General features: G+C 48.8%; 1 protein-coding gene across 2 annotated transcripts; it reads right to left on the minus strand.

The window, feature by feature from the left end:
- Positions 1–11,595: 11,595 nt before the first annotated feature.
- Positions 11,596–19,184, minus strand: C8H11orf91 (chromosome 8 C11orf91 homolog). 2 transcript variants are annotated; one of them, XM_032641334.1, is made up of 2 exons: positions 13,086–13,583; positions 11,596–11,848 (listed from the first exon to the last, which is right to left on the minus strand). In XM_032641334.1, exons 1-2 carry the CDS (start codon positions 13,579–13,581, stop codon positions 11,763–11,765), a joined length of 582 nt encoding a protein of 193 aa, XP_032497225.1. In that variant the 5' UTR covers positions 13,582–13,583; the 3' UTR covers positions 11,596–11,762. The 2 variants fall into 2 exon arrangements, 1 of the variants encoding a protein (XP_032497225.1); XR_004351180.1 differs by lacking the exon at positions 13,086–13,583 and adding an exon at positions 19,051–19,184 and having other exon boundaries at positions 11,616–11,848.
- Between the last annotated feature and the right edge of the window lie 802 nt (positions 19,185–19,986).

Raw genomic sequence — 19,986 nt, forward strand, 5'->3', positions numbered from 1 at the left:
GTCTCTCTATGACATTTTGGAGGTACAGTTATGACAAATACTGGTTGGCACAGTTGGGTCCTTCATTTTAACAACATTCCAGTGTTCATATTTGCACATAGACAAACCCACATTTAGGGAGAGGTCATCTGACTCCTCAGAACTGAAATCAAGTTTTGTTAGCATAACAGTTTCACCACCTACCCCTCCTCCAAGCCAAAGAGCTCTGGCTAACTCTTGAAGGGAAAACACTGCAGGTTACCCGGTCTCTGATATGGGCTCTGTGTGCTTGCTCTGGACTCTGCCCGGCCTTCACAGAACATATAAAAGGGCTTGCTTTTGCCCCCAGTGCCCACTCTGTCACCCAGCTCCTGGTGGCTGAGGCCTACGGGAGCCCCACAGGGCCTGTGGAAGCCACACCTCTTGAAGCCATATTCCCAGTGATGCCGACATAACCTAATGAAATGTCAGGCTACCACCCAGATGTCTTACCTATGGGACGTTTAGAAACTATTGGACTGGGGACATAGAGTCGACCGATGAGTCATCTGTTGGACCGGATTTCTCATGCTTCGGCTGGTGGCAAGGCCAGAAACTGTTTGCATGCTCCTGGAGTAGTCCATTTTCTAGATCAAATTTGACAGCATCAAGAGAAAGGGCGTGGATAGTCTTAAGACCGCGAAAACAAAGGGTTGCCAAGTTGCCCGAGTTGCTTCATGTATTAATGTTCAGGTGCTTTGGGAGCTAAAAGTTTGCTTCTCTCGAATGTAAGGTTTTGTCCCTAAAATTGGAAGGTCCCAGACAAGCTTTCTGTGTCCCAGGGACCAACTCTTTTAATGGTCCAGGTAAAAGAGAACCAAATGCTGAGACCAGAAGCTGTGACTTGAGCAGATACGAGGCCCGGAGAAGGGCTGCGGGGCTGTCTTTCTGCCAGGGATGTGCATGTCTGTTGATTGTTAATCTTTCATTTAACTGGAACTGTACAGGAAGCACTGATAGAAGCTTCCACATAGCCATCCATTCAGTCCTTCATTGGCTGAGCAAACTTTCCTGAATTCTTACTATGCGTCAGACGCCATGCTAGGTGATCGGGATTCAGCGGTGAGCGAGACGCAGCGCCTCCCCTCACAGAGTTCACGGTCAAGGGAGACTGATCCTTGAGACGCAAAGCCCAACATATGAAGGACTCACCATGCATTCAATGATTTTTCTACCTCATAAGAGCCAGCCGAATGAAAACTGAAGTCCCCTTCTTTCTGGAAACATTTAGGTTTAGAAAATAACAGACTCTGCAATTGCATCTTCTGGTTAGGCTACACACAGCTTTCCTTCCCAAGGATCTCTAACCGATTAGTAAGGCACCCACAATATACCAGTGGGGATAGAGAACAAGTTGCCAACTGCCAAGAATCAACAAGTATTTGTTGATTTCAGGAACCATATATTCAGTACTTTACGAGTGAAACCACGGTGCACCGAACACTCACTTTGCATTGTTCATATCAGTACACTGCCATTCAGAACGTACTGGATTATTAATGAATGGGCTTGGGTTTTTATTCAGCCTCTGAAATATAGCGCTCTGGGGAGCAAATCTAAACAGGTGAACCAGGTAGAGCTCTGCAGTGATACCATTTCTTTTTCTTTCTTTGTGATACCATTTCTTTTTCTTTCTTTGTGATACCATTTCTCTGCTGCATTAGCCTGTTTTCCTTCGTTGAAATTGTGTTTGTTTACTCCTGGAAATTTTGCATATGAAATAAAGCACATCGTCTTGCTGGTAATTTTCTTTCCAAGGTGTTAGTGGATCTATGTGTTCACATTTTGTCTTTTCTCTTGCGTACTAGTTCTTTCTCCATTCCCCATAAGGAAAAGATTTTAACAAGCGTTTACAGATTCTCATAATATTAGAAATCACCATGTGATGAACTGATGTCTCAACTGTTTTTGAAATTATAGGATCCTAGACTCTTTTAGTTGGAAGAGAATTTACTGGGGAAATGATCCAGGTTTCTACCCTGCAATCTACCCCATGACCTGTGGACACTATAGAGGCCTACCTGGTCAAAGATTAAGCAGAATTAGGACTTCAGCCAGGCAGGTACTCAAAATGAGGGAGAGGGGAAAGAATGGGGAGGAGATGGAGGGTTTTAAATATAATTTAATATTTAGGGGAAAAAAAGCAATATAGTCACCATTGAGTGGGAGTGGAAGAATTTCCTTGATTTTAAATCACGCATGGAGTGAGAGGACACCAAAATATTTTCAGTTTGGGGTCTGAAAAGTTTTACTCTAGCTCTGAATCTATGTCAAGGCCGCTGTTATCACACTTTAAAGGGATGCCCATGTTAGGATTTGGGGTCATCCAGGACTAGATTGGAACCTCACCTTTACCACATTCTAGCTGTGCTCCTCTGGGCAAGTCATGTCCCCTCTCTGAGCCTTATCTGTGAAATGAAGCTGGGATCTAGTCAGTGAAGTGACTATAGAGCTGGAAGGAGAGAACACAGAGTTTCCAACTGCAGGGCACTCTATGAGCATGATGGACTATTGTTATTTATTAGTCTCTGCTTGAATACTTCTAGCGTTGGGAAACTCACTATCTTGCCAGAGCCGAAGCATTACCCATTGATCCACCAGGAGTGACTCCTATGCTCAGCCCCTTCCAGCCCCAACTGTGGACAGCCTCCCTCTTCAACAGCTCAGGACACCAATAAGCGCCCCCCAAAAGAGGGTGAGCTCAGGACACCTAGGGAGAGGTGGCTGGTGCTATGATAGGAAAGGCTCCTCATCACCTGGCTGCGGTGAGACTAGCTAGAACCGGCTGGAGATCTCCCACAGATTCCACGGTCCCATCACTCCCAGGAGTCATTCTTCTGAGCACCCAAAAGACTCAACTCACCCAGGGCATACCATCCTGGTCCTAGCAAGCAACTTGCAAAACACCTGAGCTTGGTGCATTTAAAGGTCTGGCAGCAAAGACGGTCGGCTCTGTAAGAATGACATGGAACTCATTACCAGAATCATATGGTAAGCCAGAGGAAAATAAGATTCTATTTAGTAAAACTCCATGAGACTGCTCATGTCACTGCTCAGGGACAGCGTTGCTAAAGTGAAGTTCTCCTGTGCTGGATTCAGGAGAAAACTTGCCTGTCCTTATCTTGGAGTCCAGACTCTTGTCAGTTATGACATTTGCCCACACACTCTCCATAGCAGCTGGCTGAGGTGGGCTGGAGGGGAACAGGGAAAATATAATAAACTGAAGCCAGTCAAGAAACAATGAGCTACGGGTTTAAGTGTTTGGGCTTTAGAGCAGCTTGGCCACATCCTAGCTGTACACTTCTTTGTGCCTCTGTAAGTGGGGATGAGGACATATTCCTCATAGGTTCAGGCTATAAACATTAATGAGATGCTATAAGTAGCATGCTGAACCCAGGACCTGGCACAGAGAAATCCCTTCATAACTAGTGCTTGATAGTTGGTATCATGTGATGTTGTGGCAGGGCTGGGGAGAAACTCCCAGAGTGTCACTAATCCCCAGTTGTCTCTCTTGTACTCAGACCCCAAGACACCTCTTCTGGTGCTAGAACTGGTCTCGTCAGAGCATCTTTGCTCTGTTCCTAAAACAAACTATAAAATGACATCAGTTCTTGAAACGCACCTGTAGTAAACTGTTTCTTTGGGATGGATGGGGAAGGATGCAGTGAGCAGTTCAGATTTGGACACCACCCTCTTTCCCGTGCAGAGGGTCACACAACCTTCTTCTGCAAGAGGCCTGATTGTGTACATGCCCGCGCACACACGTGCACAAACACCCCACATCTTGGACAAGCGAGCCTTTTCCTGATTGTCCTGTGACTCTTCCCAAATCTCCTCCAGGAGGGATAAAAAGGGAGCCTAGCTTCCTGGAGGCTTACACAGAGAGGAGCTGCTACTTGGAGGGAGCGGGTGGGCTCAGCTGACAACCTACTGTGTCACCATAGGCAGTGGCTTCACTTCACTGGTTTGTAAAGAGATACCACTTTGACCTGCTCCCATATCACTTAATGCTGGAAACCAAGCCTATATTAAACCCCAAACTTCCCTCTTTCCAAACTCAACACGATCTAATCAATTAAATAAGGGGGAAAAAATAAATATATATATAGAGAGAGACCTGAGCTGTCCAGTATGGTAGCCACTAACCCCATGTGTCTATTTAAACTGAAATTTAAATAATTAAAATGAAATAAAATTTAAAATTCAGTTGCTCAGGTGTACTAGCCACATGTCAAGTCTCAATAGCCATGTGTGGCTAGTGACTTCCATATTAAACAGCACAGATACAAAACAGTTCTGTCACTGCAGATGGTTCTATTAGACAACATAGATCTGCCCCACTCCACCCCGCCCCACATACATACGTTGAAGCCTTAATCCCCAGTGTGTTGGTATTTGGAGATGGAGCCTCCGGAGGTAATTAGGTTTACATGAGGTCATGAAGGTAGGGCCTTCATGGTGGTATGAATGTCCTTATAAGAAGAGGGAGACACACCAGAGCTCTCTCTCTCTCTCTGCCATGTGAGAACACAGCAAGAAGGTGGCCAACTGCAAGCCAGGAAGAGAGCCCTCACCAGGAACTGAACTGGCCAGCACCTTGATCTTGGACTGCCAAGCCTCCAGAACTGTGAGAAATAAACATCTGTTGTTCAAGCCACCCCGTCTATGGTACTTTGTGATAGCAGCCAGAGCAGACCAGTGCAGATAATAAGTATTAATGAGTTCAGTCCAGCTTCTTTTATTCATGTGAACTGGGTTTTTCACCTTGAAACTGGTCCTGGAAAAATATTTTCCCTGTGCAAGTAAAACGTGGCTCCCAGCAGGTGGCCACCTGCAGCTTCTGAGAAGGGCCTGATGTTGCACCCGTGTTTATTTTTGCAATGAATGCCTGCAATGGCCACAGTGTCTCCTCCTCCCTAAAGATTTCCAAATGGCATTTTCTTCTAGATAATAAAGAACAAGCTTGTAAATATCAGCCCTGGATGTGAGGGGATGGGGGCTGTTTCATCCCAAGTCTAAATCCATGCTGTCACCTAGTGGATTCCCCCCGCCCCACATGAGAGGAACAAGGACTTTGTGTTAATGACCAGAAGCCTTGATGCAAATTTGCCTGGCAAACCCTAGGAAGGTGAGCATTAGCTGTGTGTCAGGTGGTAAGCTGAGCAGTTCACACACATTATCTCAGTTAATTCGCAACACCAATTATCATGCACATTTTCCATGAGGAAAAGGGCTCAGAGAAGTGAAGAACCTGCTTCACTGACAGAGCCATTGGATGAATAAATGAATGACAAATCAGTAAAGGCATGCAGGCTTAGTTTATGTGCACTGCATTCAGATAAACTCTGCAGAGATTAATAATCCTGGGGGAGTTTGGGAATGGATAGATGGAATAGCTAACATTCCTCTGGAGGAATCCTCCCTCAGCCTCCTGTAGAATCATCCGCTGATTATAGGACCTTTGCTGCTCTGTCTCTCCTGGCACCTGACTTGTGACCTAAGCTCAAAGCCAGCTGGCAAGCCGCTCCCATTCTGCTCTTAGGAACTGGAACTAGGAAAGGTTCCTGTGAATGGGGAACCCGAGTGACTCTCTAGGAGGAAGCTGACCAGAAAGGCAGGAGGTGCACAGGTGTGTGGAGTGAGAAGGAGTTAGGAGGGCAACTGCCTGGGCTCCTGGTGGCTTCCAAGCCCTGGTGCCAATTGGCGTGAGGCTTGTGATGTGGTGTGTCTGCAGATGCTCCCCAGCTCCAAGGGCTTCTGGTGGGGCTGCGATCACAGGACCCTGGCCACCGCTCCCCAACATGGACAGAGATGGACATGCAGCCCGGACGAGCCAATCACATTTGCTCTCCGAGGAATGTGGTTGGAGCTGTGTGTCCAGTGGCAGCACCTCATTCCTTTCCTCCTGAAGGCCTGGATGCCTCCTTTGTTTATTTCTCTTGAGTAAGTTTCTACTGTTTGTAACCAAACAAGCCTACTGGCATCTGCTCTTGTTATTTAAGTAAACTAGTTTGAGTGGCCTCTTTCCTCTCAACCAGAAAATCCCCTAGAATACGTGAATCTCCAGCTGTGCATCACTGATGCATCTTCCGATTCCTCTCCAGTCACTTTCCCTCCAGTCGCCACACAGATGGCTTCTTGGATGTGCTGATGTTCTGCTATGGACGGGATAGAAGGCCTGGGCGATGGCCAAAGCTCTCCCTTTGGGGCACCACCTCCAGAGGGGCCAAGCCCTTGACCTCACCTGATATGGCAGATGTGATGCTGCCTGGGAGAAATGTGGCTGGCCCTCTCTAGAAAAGAACCACCCTCTTCCCCAAACTGCCTTCCAGCCACGCTCACCCACTTGCTACTTTTTGTGGGTGGAGCTCTAGGGCCCTGCAAATTCAACGTTTCTCCCTCCCTGCTGGTCAGGCCAACCTCCAGCTCAAACCCCAAGGCCACCACCACTCCCTGTACTAGTAGCTCAGCAGTGAGGGCTGAGTCCTAAACTGGGTGGGAAACAGTAATGATGACTCCCAGCTGGGGGCAGTTCCCCATCTATCACCTTGTTTGTTGTCCCCACCCAACCATCCCATGAGAGCAATGTCTCCATTTCCCAGTTGAGGAGACAGGCTCAGAGAGGCTAAGTAACATCCCAGATATAACGTCCCAACATATCTGGTTGGGGACGGAATCTAGATGCCGTTGAAAGGAAAAGGCCAGTGTGCATGATGTACCAACACGGCCTTCATCTCCAGCGAGAGGGAAGTCTTTAAAGCGGTGATTACATCTCTTCTACTCCTGCTCCGAGAAGCCAGGCCCCCGCGGGCGCTGGATCCGGCCTGACCCCTTTGGCCATAGAGTGGGGCACAGGTTACTTGGCTGAGGGAGTGGCAGGTTTTCCCATCACACTTGAACTCTACTTCCCTCAGGACTGACAGATCCTTTGATGAAGCAGTCATGATCTAAATAGTCGGTTTCACACTCTATCAGGTTTCCTGCTCCATCTTGCTCAAACCAGTTACCATTGGAGAGGATGTACTTCAGTCCCTCACCCACAGGCTGTTCCCTCTGCGCGCCCTCTACCCTGATGTCCTGAGAGTACAAGTTGCTAATCTGATTGGTCGGAGTCCAGGACATTCCCTGGGCCCTGCATCACCAGTGGCCGAGCTTACTCCATCTTAAAAGTCAGTGCACCTGTGCTCCCTGAGCGCCTGTTACAAGGTAAAGCCTGCCTTTGTGAGCAGGCATGACCAGGTTCTTCTTTCCTAGCTCTTCCATGTTGGTAACTAAGTGGGCAATCAAGCTGGAGGCAGCAGGGAGCTCCAATCATACCTTCAGCCCAACTTTGAATGCTCCAAAGCAGCTTTCCCTTTAGCTCAGCTATACATTTTTTTCCTGTTTATCTGGTGGTGTGCCGGTAAATGTTTGACAACCAAGTCTTTATGGAGGTTGGGAAGGGTGGAGAGGACAGGAACAACCCTGATTTGTACATTTGCCAGTTTCCATAGTGTAAATACTCTCATTGTGGCCAGTTTCAAGACATCAAGTGGCATTATTAGGAAGGAATGTAACATTAGCACATCGTTCTATAGTATTTCTGCTCTACAGACCCAAGAGCCATAAATAACTTCGAGTGTAGGTAATTGTAAAATGTAGCAAAATAATTAGGGAGTGCTGAATTTTGAATATTTATTACCTTAGTTTTAAATATAGTTTAATTGTAAGTTGATATAGTTTAATTTTTAACAGTGGCTGTATTTAACAACCAGCTTACAAAATTCCTGAAAATTTAATCACTGGCTCTCATGAGCTGTTCAAGCTGGCTCCAGCACTCTATTATTCCTCCGCATAGGGTGTTCGCTCAACTGGGACCCCATCCTGTTTTCATCTGCCAAGCAACCTTCTCTTTGGGGAACAGCCTCTTCCATTCCATTTCATTCTGGAGGGGCTGACAATCACAGGACCTGCCTCGCTCACCATCCTGATAGCAGGACCTGTGACCAAAGCCATGGGATGAAGGGATAGGTGACAGGGCTGGGTGTGGGCATTCCTAGGACCTTGGCTGTGACACCATAATACCGTCAACCCCATTCTCACTTGGGAAATTGTGGGAAACAACTCAGCCGACCCCAAAACTATGTCTTGCCAGTATTGAGCCTAATGTTTCCTTCTGATAGCTCACTAGGGCTTCCCCTGTACCTGTACCCCATGCCGCGGGACAGCCTGGGTGATCCTTGACAGGCCTGAGTTCCAGTCCTGGCTCTGCCATTCCCTAGCTCAGTGCCCAGGAACAGCAGGGGTGGCGGAGGGGGGTGGGTGTAAGCTACTTCACCTTTCAGAGCCCCTGTTCCCTCATCTGTAAAACATGCCAAGAGCGGCTCCTATTTCACAAGGTGCTAGTGAGAATTAGATTGTTCACGTCAACTGCCTCCCTCTGTGCCCAGTATGCACTTAACTGGTGGCCAATTTTCGAGCCTGGAGGGATGGGGGTGGGGGCTATTGGGCCTCTGGAGAGGGACTGGGAAACAGGGTCCCACTGGACAGCCCTGTCTCCACCTGAACTCTGCGCTGGGTTTTCTTGATGCCTAGTTTATTCTCATTTATTCTCATTAAGAGTCTCTAGCTCCCCTCACTGCACTTGCCAGCCTGCAGTTTTCTAGAACAAGGGAGCCTCTCTTGTAACAACCAGCCTGGGGCAATGGGAATCTGGCTTCTTCCTGGAGAGGGGAGATAGGGCCTGGAATGCCCAGGGTGGACAGACTCCCATGGGTAGAACAGAGGTTGCAAACTCTGGGGGACCGTCCAGCCTTTATATGTCCCGCATTGGGTTTTGGAAACACTGGAATTCATTGCTAAGATTTACAACCCAAGAGCTTTTGCCAGACACTGGGCCCACACTCCTGGCTGGGCGGCAGTGGCTGGAACTGACCCCGCCGTCAGGCAGGAGCTCTGGGGCTTGCCAGCCTCCCCCTGGCTCCCGGCATCACACCCAGGGTGTCCTGCTGGGCCTCACAGGCATGCACATTTGCATCCTCAAGCTAGAGGTCGCTGCACAAACTTAGGGGCAAGTGTATGTAACACCCAGGGCTCCCACCACCCCATCTACCCATCTATCAGCGTCTGCACCCTTACACCGCAGATACAACCTCCTGCTATTACAGATAAATCATCTCTGCTTCCATCTAAAGCCAATCCCTCCACTGTAAACTAGACCCAACCCCACTGGTTCACTCACGGATACCATTCCAGCAATTCCTCATCTCTCTGAAACCGTGGGTTAAATCCATTTCACCTGCCTTCACTAATCAAGGTCGTTTTAAGATTTGCATGTCCTCCAAGCAGCACAAAGCCTAAACAGTAAGATTTTTGCCTGAGTTTTTGTCCATAAACTTGGAATCAGCTGTGTCTAATTCGATCTGAGTGGGTTAAGACTGGATAGGACCGCTGACCCTCTAACTGGGCCTGTGCCAGTGTCCGCTCAGTGACTTTTTTTTTTTTTGCGGTACGCGAGCCTCTCACTGTTGTGGCCTCTCCCGTTGCGGAGCACAGGCTCCGGACACGCAGGCTCAGCGGCCATGGCTCACGGGCCCAGCAGCTCCGCGGCATGTGGGATCTTCCCGGACCGGGGCACGAACCCGTGTCCCCTGCATCGGCAGGCGGACTCTCAACCACTGCGCCACCAGGGAAGCCCCCGCTCAGTGACTTTTTGACATCAGAGGGCTAAAACCTCCACCCTCAGAACACGCAGAGGCCTGTAGCCGAGTTACAGCCGAGCAGAAGGACAATTACCGCACCTTTCTCCAACCACCTCCCCATGCTCCCCACGCCTCCGGCCACCCTGAGTCTTTATTCACTACCCCATAAATACCCCAGCCCCTTGCCTTAGGGCGCGGACCATACCTGACCTGCGGCTTGTTCGCACAGCTTCTCATCTGGCTGCCTCGCAAATCAGCCCTCTCTTCGCTGCAAACCTTGGCGTGTCAGCATTTGGCTTGCTGTGCGTCAAAGGAGCCTCTTCTACCTCGTCAGTTTTTCTCTACTGGGTCATTCTCCATCAAACCACAAACGTCTGGTCATTTATTCCTTCTTAAAAAACCATTCTGTCAACCCCGCTTACTCTGCCGGCTCCTGCTCAGATCTCGGCTTTCCTTGAAGCTAAGCTCCATAAAAAGTCATCTACACCTGCTGTCTCTAGCTCATCTGTTCCCGTTCTCTCCCCCAAACTACTCCACTCAGGTGTTAACCCCCATCGCTCAACCAAAACTGCTCTGGGCAAGATCACCGGTGCTAAATCCAAGTTGCTGAATCCAAAAGCGAATGTTCAGGCTCCTCTCACTTGGCCGAGCAGCATTATTTGTCAGAGCCGACGGCTTCCCCCTGCTACACCCCTTCTTAACCTGTCTTCTAAAATACCCGGCTCACTGCTTACTCCTATTAATTCTCCAAACTTGATGGATTCTTTGCCTATGTTCTACTGTGCTGCTGGCACGGTGAGGGCACAAGGGAGTCTAGATGCCAAGCACCAAAACGTTACATTTGATGGAAGATTTTTTTCTATCAACTACGTTACCCTTTGCATACTCCTGCGCTGAGCTGTTGCTCCTCCTGGCCATAGAGGCAGCACCTGGCAGAGGGACGGCGGCTGCAGCGGGTGCCCCATAGGGGGACCCAGCAAGGGGGAAAGGGCAGAAATGCTGTACCATCGCTTCTTGCTTAGCTGGATTATTAATTCCCACAGCCTCCTGCTTTCTCTGCGTCCCTCCTTACCCTGTTCTCAACATAGAGCAAGTCAGATCCTGTTACTCGTCAGCTGAAAACACTCTAACTACTTCCCATCCCACTCGGAGTAAAACCCCAAGTCCTTACTATGGTTTGTAAGGTCCCGCTCGAATGGACCCTCTCTGTACTCGTCCCTACCACTCTCCCCCCACTCCTGCTCCAGCCAGCTGGGCTCTCTGCTGACCCTCAAACAACCCACCTTCAGCCTTCGCACCTGCCCTTCACCCTGAAACACGCCCCCAGGTTGTCACCTGGCTGTCGCCCTTAACCTTTGTCAAACCTTGTTTAGATGTTGCCTCTTCAAGAAACCCTGCTTTCCTCCTACCCTCAGGACCATCCTCATCCCTACTCTTTTTATTTTCCCCTTAGCCTGTCATCTTCTGAGACCATATTATGGTATACTTATATTTATTGTCTGCATCCCCCAGCCCCAAGAGCCTAGGAGGGCGCCTAGCACATAATATGCACTCAAATATTTCTTGACTACATGAATTTCTAGGAATGACCGTGTCTTTGATCAGATTATCGAAGAGTTTTGTGCTCCAAAAACCATTTAAAAACTAAAAACATTTCCAAGGACTAAAGCTGTTTGAAACAAACTAAGCCCTTGTTCCAGTCCTCAAAGATCCTTTCCGAGCAGGGTCACAGCAACAGATCCAAATATATGTTGCCCTTGGCTTTTCCCAGTCCCCCCACCCCGACTTGGCAGTGTTGGGTATCCCCTCCTCCCTTGAATGCCAGCTGGGCAGCAGCTTCCAGCCCCCATGAGAGTGCTTCCCCAGCAGCAGCACAGACAGGAGAGAGACCATGAGCTTTACCACTCAAGTGGGCACTGTATGTAGAGTATGTGCTGGCATCAACGAGAACAGCAGTAAATACAGAACAAAAAATAACGATCTTTGAAATGACAACAAACGGGGCACATTATCTAAGCACTAACACCTAAGGAGGCCGCTGCTTAGGCTCTGGTGGGCAGCTCCTCAGGAGAGAGAGGCCGACTTCTTTCCAGGCTGCCTCGTCTTCAGGCCTCGTAACTTTTCATCTTTCAGCGCCTTCAAGAATTTATCTGCAGGAGAGCAAAACAAACTTAGCTGTAGGAGACATAAGGGTTTTTTCTAACACTTCCAAAGCAAGCTTCTGGGAAGCAATTGTGTGCTCCCTACATGAGCCCCAAACCCATTATGACCCAAGGTGCGTGAGGGGGAAAAAACCCTAACAGCCAAAACACGTCAAAGTGGAGAATAGGTGGTTGAGAAATCCAGGACTCAGAAAAGCCCAAGTATTCCTGGAGTTTTCTTCCCGAGGATGTGAGGAAGGAGACATTACAGGGTGCCTGATGAATTGGGGACCATTCCTATGGCCATATGGACCTAAACATGTCTGTTATTTCACAATAATGGGGATGGTGTTTCTACAACCATCTACCCTTTTCCAGTGGTCAGGGGCTAGCCTTAGCCAGACAAGGTGTTGGGAAAAACAAAATCTGTGGAACAGCCTATGGCTGTTTGGTCCTTCTGGGAGTAGAATATTCTACAGTGCAACTTGGTCCTTCTGGGAGTAGAATTGGGTTTAACAAATTTACTCTCTAACATCAAGGACTCAGTCTGTGCAGTAGAGGAATCCTGCCCACATCAGCACAGCTGGTGTGCTCTGGTCTGCCCAAGACTTCAGACCTTAGACCAGACGGCAGAGACAAGGACCCTGGTGAAAGGGCGGCCAGGGGTCACAGGAGGCTACCTTACAGCACTGAGAAATTGAGGATCCCAAAGCTCCTCAGTGAACATCCTTGGGCCTTCTGGGTCTTACACCTCCCTCTACAGATCAACTGACCCTCACCTACTTCCCCCTCCTCCCATTGAGGACCCCAGTTTAAGATAAACACTAAAAGTCAGGTCTCTAGAGACAGGGGCTGTGTGTCCCGGGCGGGGGTGGTGGTGGTGGTGTGTGAAACTCCAGGGTGTTGGTATCACTGTGCAGGAGGCTTAAAGTTCAACTTGGGGGTTGTGACGGACAGAGTTCCAGGTTTAGAGGCTCAGAGTCCAGACTAACAAAAGGGCTCAGGACGGAGGGAGGTTGGAATTTGGGGCAAAAGGGGCCGTGAAGTCCAGATTTACGGTGGGCAAAGGAATCGGTTGAAATCCAGGATGGAGTGTCTGGGTTCTGAGGGGATCGGTTTGGGATCAGGGATTCCTGGAAGCTGGAGTCTGAGCCCAAGGCCACACTGAGGGTGAGGGGCTCAGGGGGCATGGAGCCAAGGAGGGAGCAGAGGCAGGCTAAGGGTGGGCTCGGCCGAGGTTACACACAGCGCTGGGAGTCGAAGCCGTCCCCAGTGATGGTGAGCAGCTCCAGCTCCTTAATCCGGATCTCCAGCTCGCACAACTCCTCGGGATGGGAGGCAGAGGCTAGCCGGGGGGTCGTGGGGCCGGGGGCCAGGGGCGAGACAGCCACCTCGGGCCCCGGCTGTGGCGAGTAGAAGAAGCGCAGAGGCTCGTAGGGGATGGAGGCCAGGCCGGAGGGCCAGGGCGGGGGACAGGGGCGCTCACTGGGGGAACCCAGGCCAGGCGGCGGTGGCGGCAGGGGCGCTGGGGCCGGGAGCGCCTGGGGCAGAGGCTGGCTCCCAGCCGCCCCTCCCGCCGGCGCCCCTCCCGCCTTCAGCGGCACGAAGAGCTTCTTCCAGATGTTGAAGTCGCTGAGCGGGGACGAGGAGATGCCGCGGTCATAGAGGGACGGGAAGTAGAGGGGCGGGGCCGGCCGCTGGCTCCTCGTGGGGCTCTGGCTGCCGCGCCGCCCCTTCGGCATCTTTTGAACGGGAGGGTGAGTGGGAGGAACCCCGTGCCGGGAGACGCGAGCCCTGGCCCCGAGTCACCCTGGTTCTGAGGTTCCACAGGCCACGCCCCGAGGGAGAGCGGCCCCCACCCTTTCGCCCGGCCCCGCCCCAAACAATCGAGATTCTAAAGCCCCGCTGGCCACGCCCCAGAATATGACCCCGCCCACCGACGCGCCCCTAGAGTGAGAAAGGCCAGCGGAATAGATGGAAAGGGAAATCCCGCACGTACGCCCTGACGTGCGGCCCGTCCCCTCCGGGCGCTCCGCCAACATCCTCGACGACAGGTCCGGGTCCTCCAGATCCCGCCCCACGACCCCTCCTACCGCCCCTAAATTCCGCAAGCCTCACAACCGAGCTATTGCACCCCTGGCGCCTGCTCTCGAATCCCGCCATAACTTCATGCAAAAGTAGGAAGCTGGGAGCTGGTCAGAACTCCTAGAGAAAACTTTCTTCAGTCTTCCTCTCCTTCTATAGGGAGAAAAAAAATTCCTAGAAACTTGCCCCCTGCCCCAGCAGACTTCCCTTACCACTCCTCATTGCAAAGAAGTTTAGGGACAGGAGTGTCTGACTTTTCCTCCTTTACAACGGAAGAAGAGGGTAGATGGGAATGGCTGTTAGAGCCAACCCATGTTTCTACCAAATTTCCCCATGTTGTGGACGATTCTGGAAGAAAGGGACCCTGGTATGGATTTGGAATAGATCTGAACTAGGTGTCTTCAATGAAATGTAGTTTAGTTCTCTTCCGAACATTCATTATCAGGAGCTAACAGGCAGTAAACGAACCACCAAAAGGAAATCCTGCAGAATGGCCCTCGAACAGCTCAGCTATTCTTTACGGTGTCTTGGACATACTGTCCAAGGGACATGCCCAGCTCATATAGGTGAGTAGCCTGTACTAATCATAGACTGAGGGTGAGTAAATTTCCTTGAAAACGTCTGCCTAATGATATTGATGTAAATGAACAAAGATGGGTGGGGGCCAGTTTAGACTGTTGGACAGTCAAGATCTGAGTCAGTACCAGCTCCACTAGCAAATGCTGTGTGTGTGTGTGTGTGTGTGTGTGTGGCAGCAAAGCAGAGAGTCAGATATCCAAGATGGACAAGTTGCTTGACTTCTAAGATGGATTTCTGTAAAATAAAAATAAGAGAACCAGGCTGCCTCATAGGGTTGTTTGTGATAATCAGATGGAAGACAGAATAGTGTGTGTGAAGCACTTGTAAACTTAGAAACTCTGTCCAAATGTAAGGAGCAGCAACCCCCACTGAGGGGCTTGTGTGAAGCTGAGAAGATTTTCCTCCCCACACTTACCTGTAAGCTCCCTGAGGGCAAGGGTCCAGCCCAAGGATCCTATAATGCTGAGCATATAATAGGACTCAGTAAATATTTGGACACTTTTAAAACAGTCTTATGTGTTGTGGGAACTGAAGGGGATCACAATATACCACCCTCAAATATGCCACTTTGGCATAAGAATTATTTTAAGTTGGCAATTGAAAAAAGCAGACACAGGAGGAACTTCCTCCTCTCCTTTTATGGCCTAAAAGCAGGCCATAAAATTCCCTTTGTAAAAGTAACAAAATTTCCTTTGTAAAGAAAATAAATTTCCCTTAGTGAAGGTGTCCCCAACTCCCTCTCCCGTGCCAGGAGGAAGAGATGACTCTTATTACTGGAGATGGCACTAACTTGAGCCTGAATAACAGACCTTACCAAACAACCCTTATCTTCCATAAGTTTCCCCCATATACTTACCTTCCCACTATTTACCTAGAAATTAAAAGGCCTAGAAATCCAAAGCCCTTTCCCTTTGTCTTATCATTTGTTCACAATTTAACACCCTTTGTTGAAATGGTTTCTGAGCTCTCAAGCCTAAATACTTCTTTGGGTTTTCATTACTTTTCTGTAAGGCCCACATATGCATACATAATAAATCTTTTCTCCTGTTAATCTGTCTTTTGCTACTTTAATTCTCATGACCCAGCTACTGAACCTAAGGAAGTCGAGGAAAAGTTTTTTTTCCCATTCCTACAGTAGTAGGAACCATAGTAGTGGTAAGAACCAGGGTTTGGGACTCAGACCTGGGACTGAGCCCTGGATCCACTATGTATTTGGCTGTGTAGGTTGAACCTTTCTGAACCTGTTTTTCATCTATATAATGGGACTAGTAATGGTACCTAATTGCTTGGATTGGCAAGATTAAATGAGACAATCTAAGTACCTGGCCGTAATACCTACTCAGTAAATGTTAGCACTTATTACCTATTGAAGATCCTTAGAATGGAAAGAGATTTTGCATTATGTTTTTTATAGTTTATTTTTATTAAACTATATTATTTACTACTACTAATATTATTAAATAATAAAATAATATGATTAAATAATATTATTAAACTATTATTTTTAATTAATTTATTTTTGGCTGCGTTGGGTCTCTGTTGCTGCGCACGGGCTTTCTAGTTGCAGTGAGCGGGGGCGGGGGTGCTGCTCTTTGTTGCGGTGTGCAGGCTTCTCATTGCGGTGGCTTCTCTTGTCGTGGAGCATGAGCTCTAGAGCACAGGCTCAGTAGTTGTGGTGCACGCGTTGCTCCGCGGCATGTGGGATCTTCCCGGATCAGGGCTCGAACCCGTGTCCCCTGCACTGGCACACGGATTCTTAACTACTGCGCCACCAGGGAAGCCTGCATTATGTTTTTTTAATGATGTGATATAATCACATGTTTTTACTTGTATTTATCCATTCAAAGAGAAAAGGCTTCCAGATGTTTTTTCTTAACCCCAAGATAATCTAAACAGATTTGATACTGGATGTCTTGCTTATAACACAGTTGTATGAGACAATGGGTTAAAAAGGTTGTTTCCTCTAACAACCACACTACAAGAAAACTCAGGTGCCACAATGAACAAACACTGAGATAAACCCCAGTTTGGAGGTGAAGTCCATATGGGGTCATAACAAACCATGGTAGTTAAGGCAGAACCCTACCGATTATTTCTGCAAACAAAGGTCCGGGAAATTCAAGTTGCTAATGAAAAGATGAGCAGGCTTGCATCCATTTTAAACAGAACTTTTCTCTCCCTGGGGTCTAAAGCTCTTGTATCACCTGCCTCTTCCCCAAAATCTCCATGAAGTGCCAACCTGTTGGGACTTGAGGGATACAATTCCTAACACCCCTGCCCCCTGCCTGCATTTGGAACCAACTGAGAAAGACACACAAGAGTCCTTTTTTGCTGATAAAGGTCAGCTGGAGGATGCTGTGATTGGTCTGGCAGCCAGGCGGGCTTACTGATACTGCACCTCTCAGGTGAGCTCACCCACGCAGCACAAGGCCCTCTGGGAAAACCACAGGCCTCGTGTGCAGGGAAAGGGCCTTTACCGGCACAGTGAAGAGCTGGCTAAGAACTGACCTGGTCCTTTCTCCAAACTCACTAAGCAGGGCAGTCCTTCCTCCACTCTCTGGAGAAGAGGGGCCAGGAGGGTCACTCTTAAGAATCATGACACTGCGGGATGTAAGTTCCTCCCAACACTCCGATTTAAATTTTCTATTTAACCCAGGCTGCCTCGCTGCAGTTGGGGTTTGTAATTTTCCATTGCCACAGCCCTCTCCAGAAGGTCCTGGGAGTACCTGGGGTGCTGTTCACCTGGTTCTCTCCGTCATGGGACTGCTGGAGATGGTACAGAAAGCCTCCCCTGGGAGTCCCCTTCCCCTCCATCACTCTAACTCTGCATCTAGACACACTGCTGGCCGTCACATCTTCACTAGGGTCTCCGCCTCTTGAGGGGTGTGTCATGATTTGCCATGCCTGCCTTGGCCCCGGGTGGCTTTTAGGGACATGCAGTGTTTGTGGCTTGGAATACAACAGAGTTTTTTATGAAGAGAATATTTGTGTCCCACCCAAATTCATATGCTGAACTCCTAACTCCCAGTGGGAGGGTATTAGGAAGTGGTTAGGGCATGAAGAAAGAGCCCTCCTGAATGGGATGAGTGACCTTAGAAAAGAGAGCTCCCTTGCCCCTTCCACCACATGAGGGCACAGGAGACAGCCACCTATGAACCAGGAAGTGGGGTCTCACCAGACACCAAATACACTGGAGCTGTGATCTTGGACTTCCCAGCCTCCAGAACTATGAGAAATAAATGTTTGTTGTTTAAGCCACCCAGTCTATGGTATTTTTGTTATAGCAGCCTGAACCGACTGAGACAAGAGTCGTGTCTGAATCAGGACCCCTTGTGACTCTGCGAAAGTCATGCCACCTCCCTGATCCTCCATTTTCTGACCTATAAGATGAAGATAATATCTACATCACAAGGTTGATGTATTTGATGAAAATATGTATAAGCAGTACCTGGGACACATCACGGGTGCTCAATGAGGTGTGACTATGATTAGTATTCAGTTACACATGGCTTTCTTAATTCACCATTAGGTCCTGGTAAATTGATGAGAAAAATGGAGCAGGGGATCCCTCCTCGAAAATCAAACCCACTCCAGATTGAAAAGCCCTACACCCTAGAAGCTGATTCCCTGTTGTCCTGCTGAAGACAGTGGTAGTGAAACCGCAGAATGCGTTTCGGGACTTAGTAGAGCATAGGTTCTCCTGTCTTGGCACAGAATTCAGTGAGAGGCAGAGTGACAGGTAAGGAAAGAGTTTATTAGTAAAGGATGCTTGTGAGAAATACAAGCTGGCAGGCAAGGGAGTGACACCCTGAGAACTTAGTGGGCTACAGTTTTATAATCAAAGGAAGAGTGGAGACGGGGAGAAGAACACTTTCTTCCTCATTCTTGAGTAGACATCAAGCTTCCATCATTAGCTGCTCCTCCACAGCAGGGCGGGGGGGGGGGGGGGGGCGGGGTTTCTTGTCCCTACATAGTCAACACAGAACTGTCATGGTGCTGTGGAAGTGAGCAAAAAGGTGGTAACATATAGTAAGATATGGTAAATCATCTCAGGTTTCAGTATAATGTCACCTTTCTCCTATATTTCTGCTCTTAGTACAAGCAGAAAAATCCCCTTCTCAAGGACCATTAACTTGCTGACTTCAATGGGTGTGATGTAGGACTCATTCCACAATTCTTTTATTGTTTGGGGGCATGTCTCATGCTTCTGTGGTATGGTTTTTTTGCCAAGCAAGTCTGTGTGGTTTTGTTGCTAGGCAAGCCTGCTTGGTTTTGTCACTAAGCAAGCCTGCATTCTTGAGTGATCGTGAACTTACAGGGGTCTTCCATACTGTTCTCTATTTAAGATCCTCTTTGGGATGAACTATTTAATCACCTACTTTGTCCCTTTACTCTGTCCCTATAGTAGTAAACACATAAAGAGAGGCTACTGCGTGCCAGGTACTTGTCTTCACTAATTTTGTCTTTCTAGCAACCCCTAGAAGTAGGTGTTGTTATCCCCATTTTCCAGATGAGGAAACTGAGGCACACAAGGTTAAGTAACTTACCTGAGGTCCTGTGGTCGGTTAGCGTCAGAGCTAGTGTTCCACACAGGCAGGCTGGCTCCAGTGCTCAGTCTCTTCACCACTCCCTGCTACAGCCTCCCAACTGTTCTCTCAGCCCGCAGGCAAGGCCACCTTCCTGCCCTCTGGCTTCCCGTCCTCTTCCTGGCAGGGGGCTGGCTCTAACTGGAAGTTGTTTGTGCCACAGTTCCAGGGCCCAGCTATTCTGGGAAGCATGGAACAATCTTTTCTTTATTACTCATTTGAAGTAACCATTGTGTTGGTCTGAACCTGGGTGTGGGTAGGGAGCAGGCATTCCCACCTCCCTTCCCAGCATCCACGATTTCAAGAAAGTTTCTAAAAAATGCAGCCCAGCCCTTATTCTTGTTTCTCTTGGTGGATGTGTTCCTCTGCATTTTCAGAGTAAGTACAGTTTTTAACAAACTGAAGCCTGGGAGGTAGATTCCCTGGCATGGAGAGTACAGGGGTTTGGAAGATAAGAGCTGAGTCTAAGTCCCATCAACCAGCATGAACCAGCTATGCAAGCTTGGATGAAATAATTGTCACTAACACTTATTGTCCACTTACTGTGTTTTCATGTATGCTGACAGTAACACTTACAGGGGTAGGTCTGTCAGAATTTTCTGTTCACAAGCAACAGAGGTTGATACTGAGGATTTACACAGAGGTCTGTGAGACAGCTCATGGAATTAAAAGCTTAAGAATTAGGTTTAGGGCTTCCCTGGTGGTGCAGTGGTTGGGAATCTGCCTGCCAGTGCAGGGGACATGGGTTCAAGCCCTGTTCCGGGAAGATTCCACATGTCCCGGAGCAACTAAGCCTGGGCGCCTCAACTACTGAGCCTGCGCTCTAGAGCTTGCAAGCCACAACTACTGAGCCCACAAGCCACAACTACTACAGCCCATGCACCTAGAGCCCGTGCT

This window comes from Phocoena sinus, chromosome 8 (genome assembly GCF_008692025.1).
Source record: "Phocoena sinus isolate mPhoSin1 chromosome 8, mPhoSin1.pri, whole genome shotgun sequence".
In the NCBI taxonomy this organism is placed as follows: Eukaryota; Metazoa; Chordata; class Mammalia; order Artiodactyla; family Phocoenidae; genus Phocoena; species Phocoena sinus.

Coding starts and splice junctions, on each gene's coding strand:
- C8H11orf91 (XM_032641334.1), bottom strand. CDS start 13,581: ATGCCGAAGGGGCGGCGCGGCAGCCAGAGCCCCACGAGGAGCCAGCGG. Junction 11,849..13,085: donor CGGCTTCGACTCCCAGCGCT/GTGTGTAACCTC, acceptor GCTCTCCTGCAG/ATAAATTCTTGAAGGCGCTG.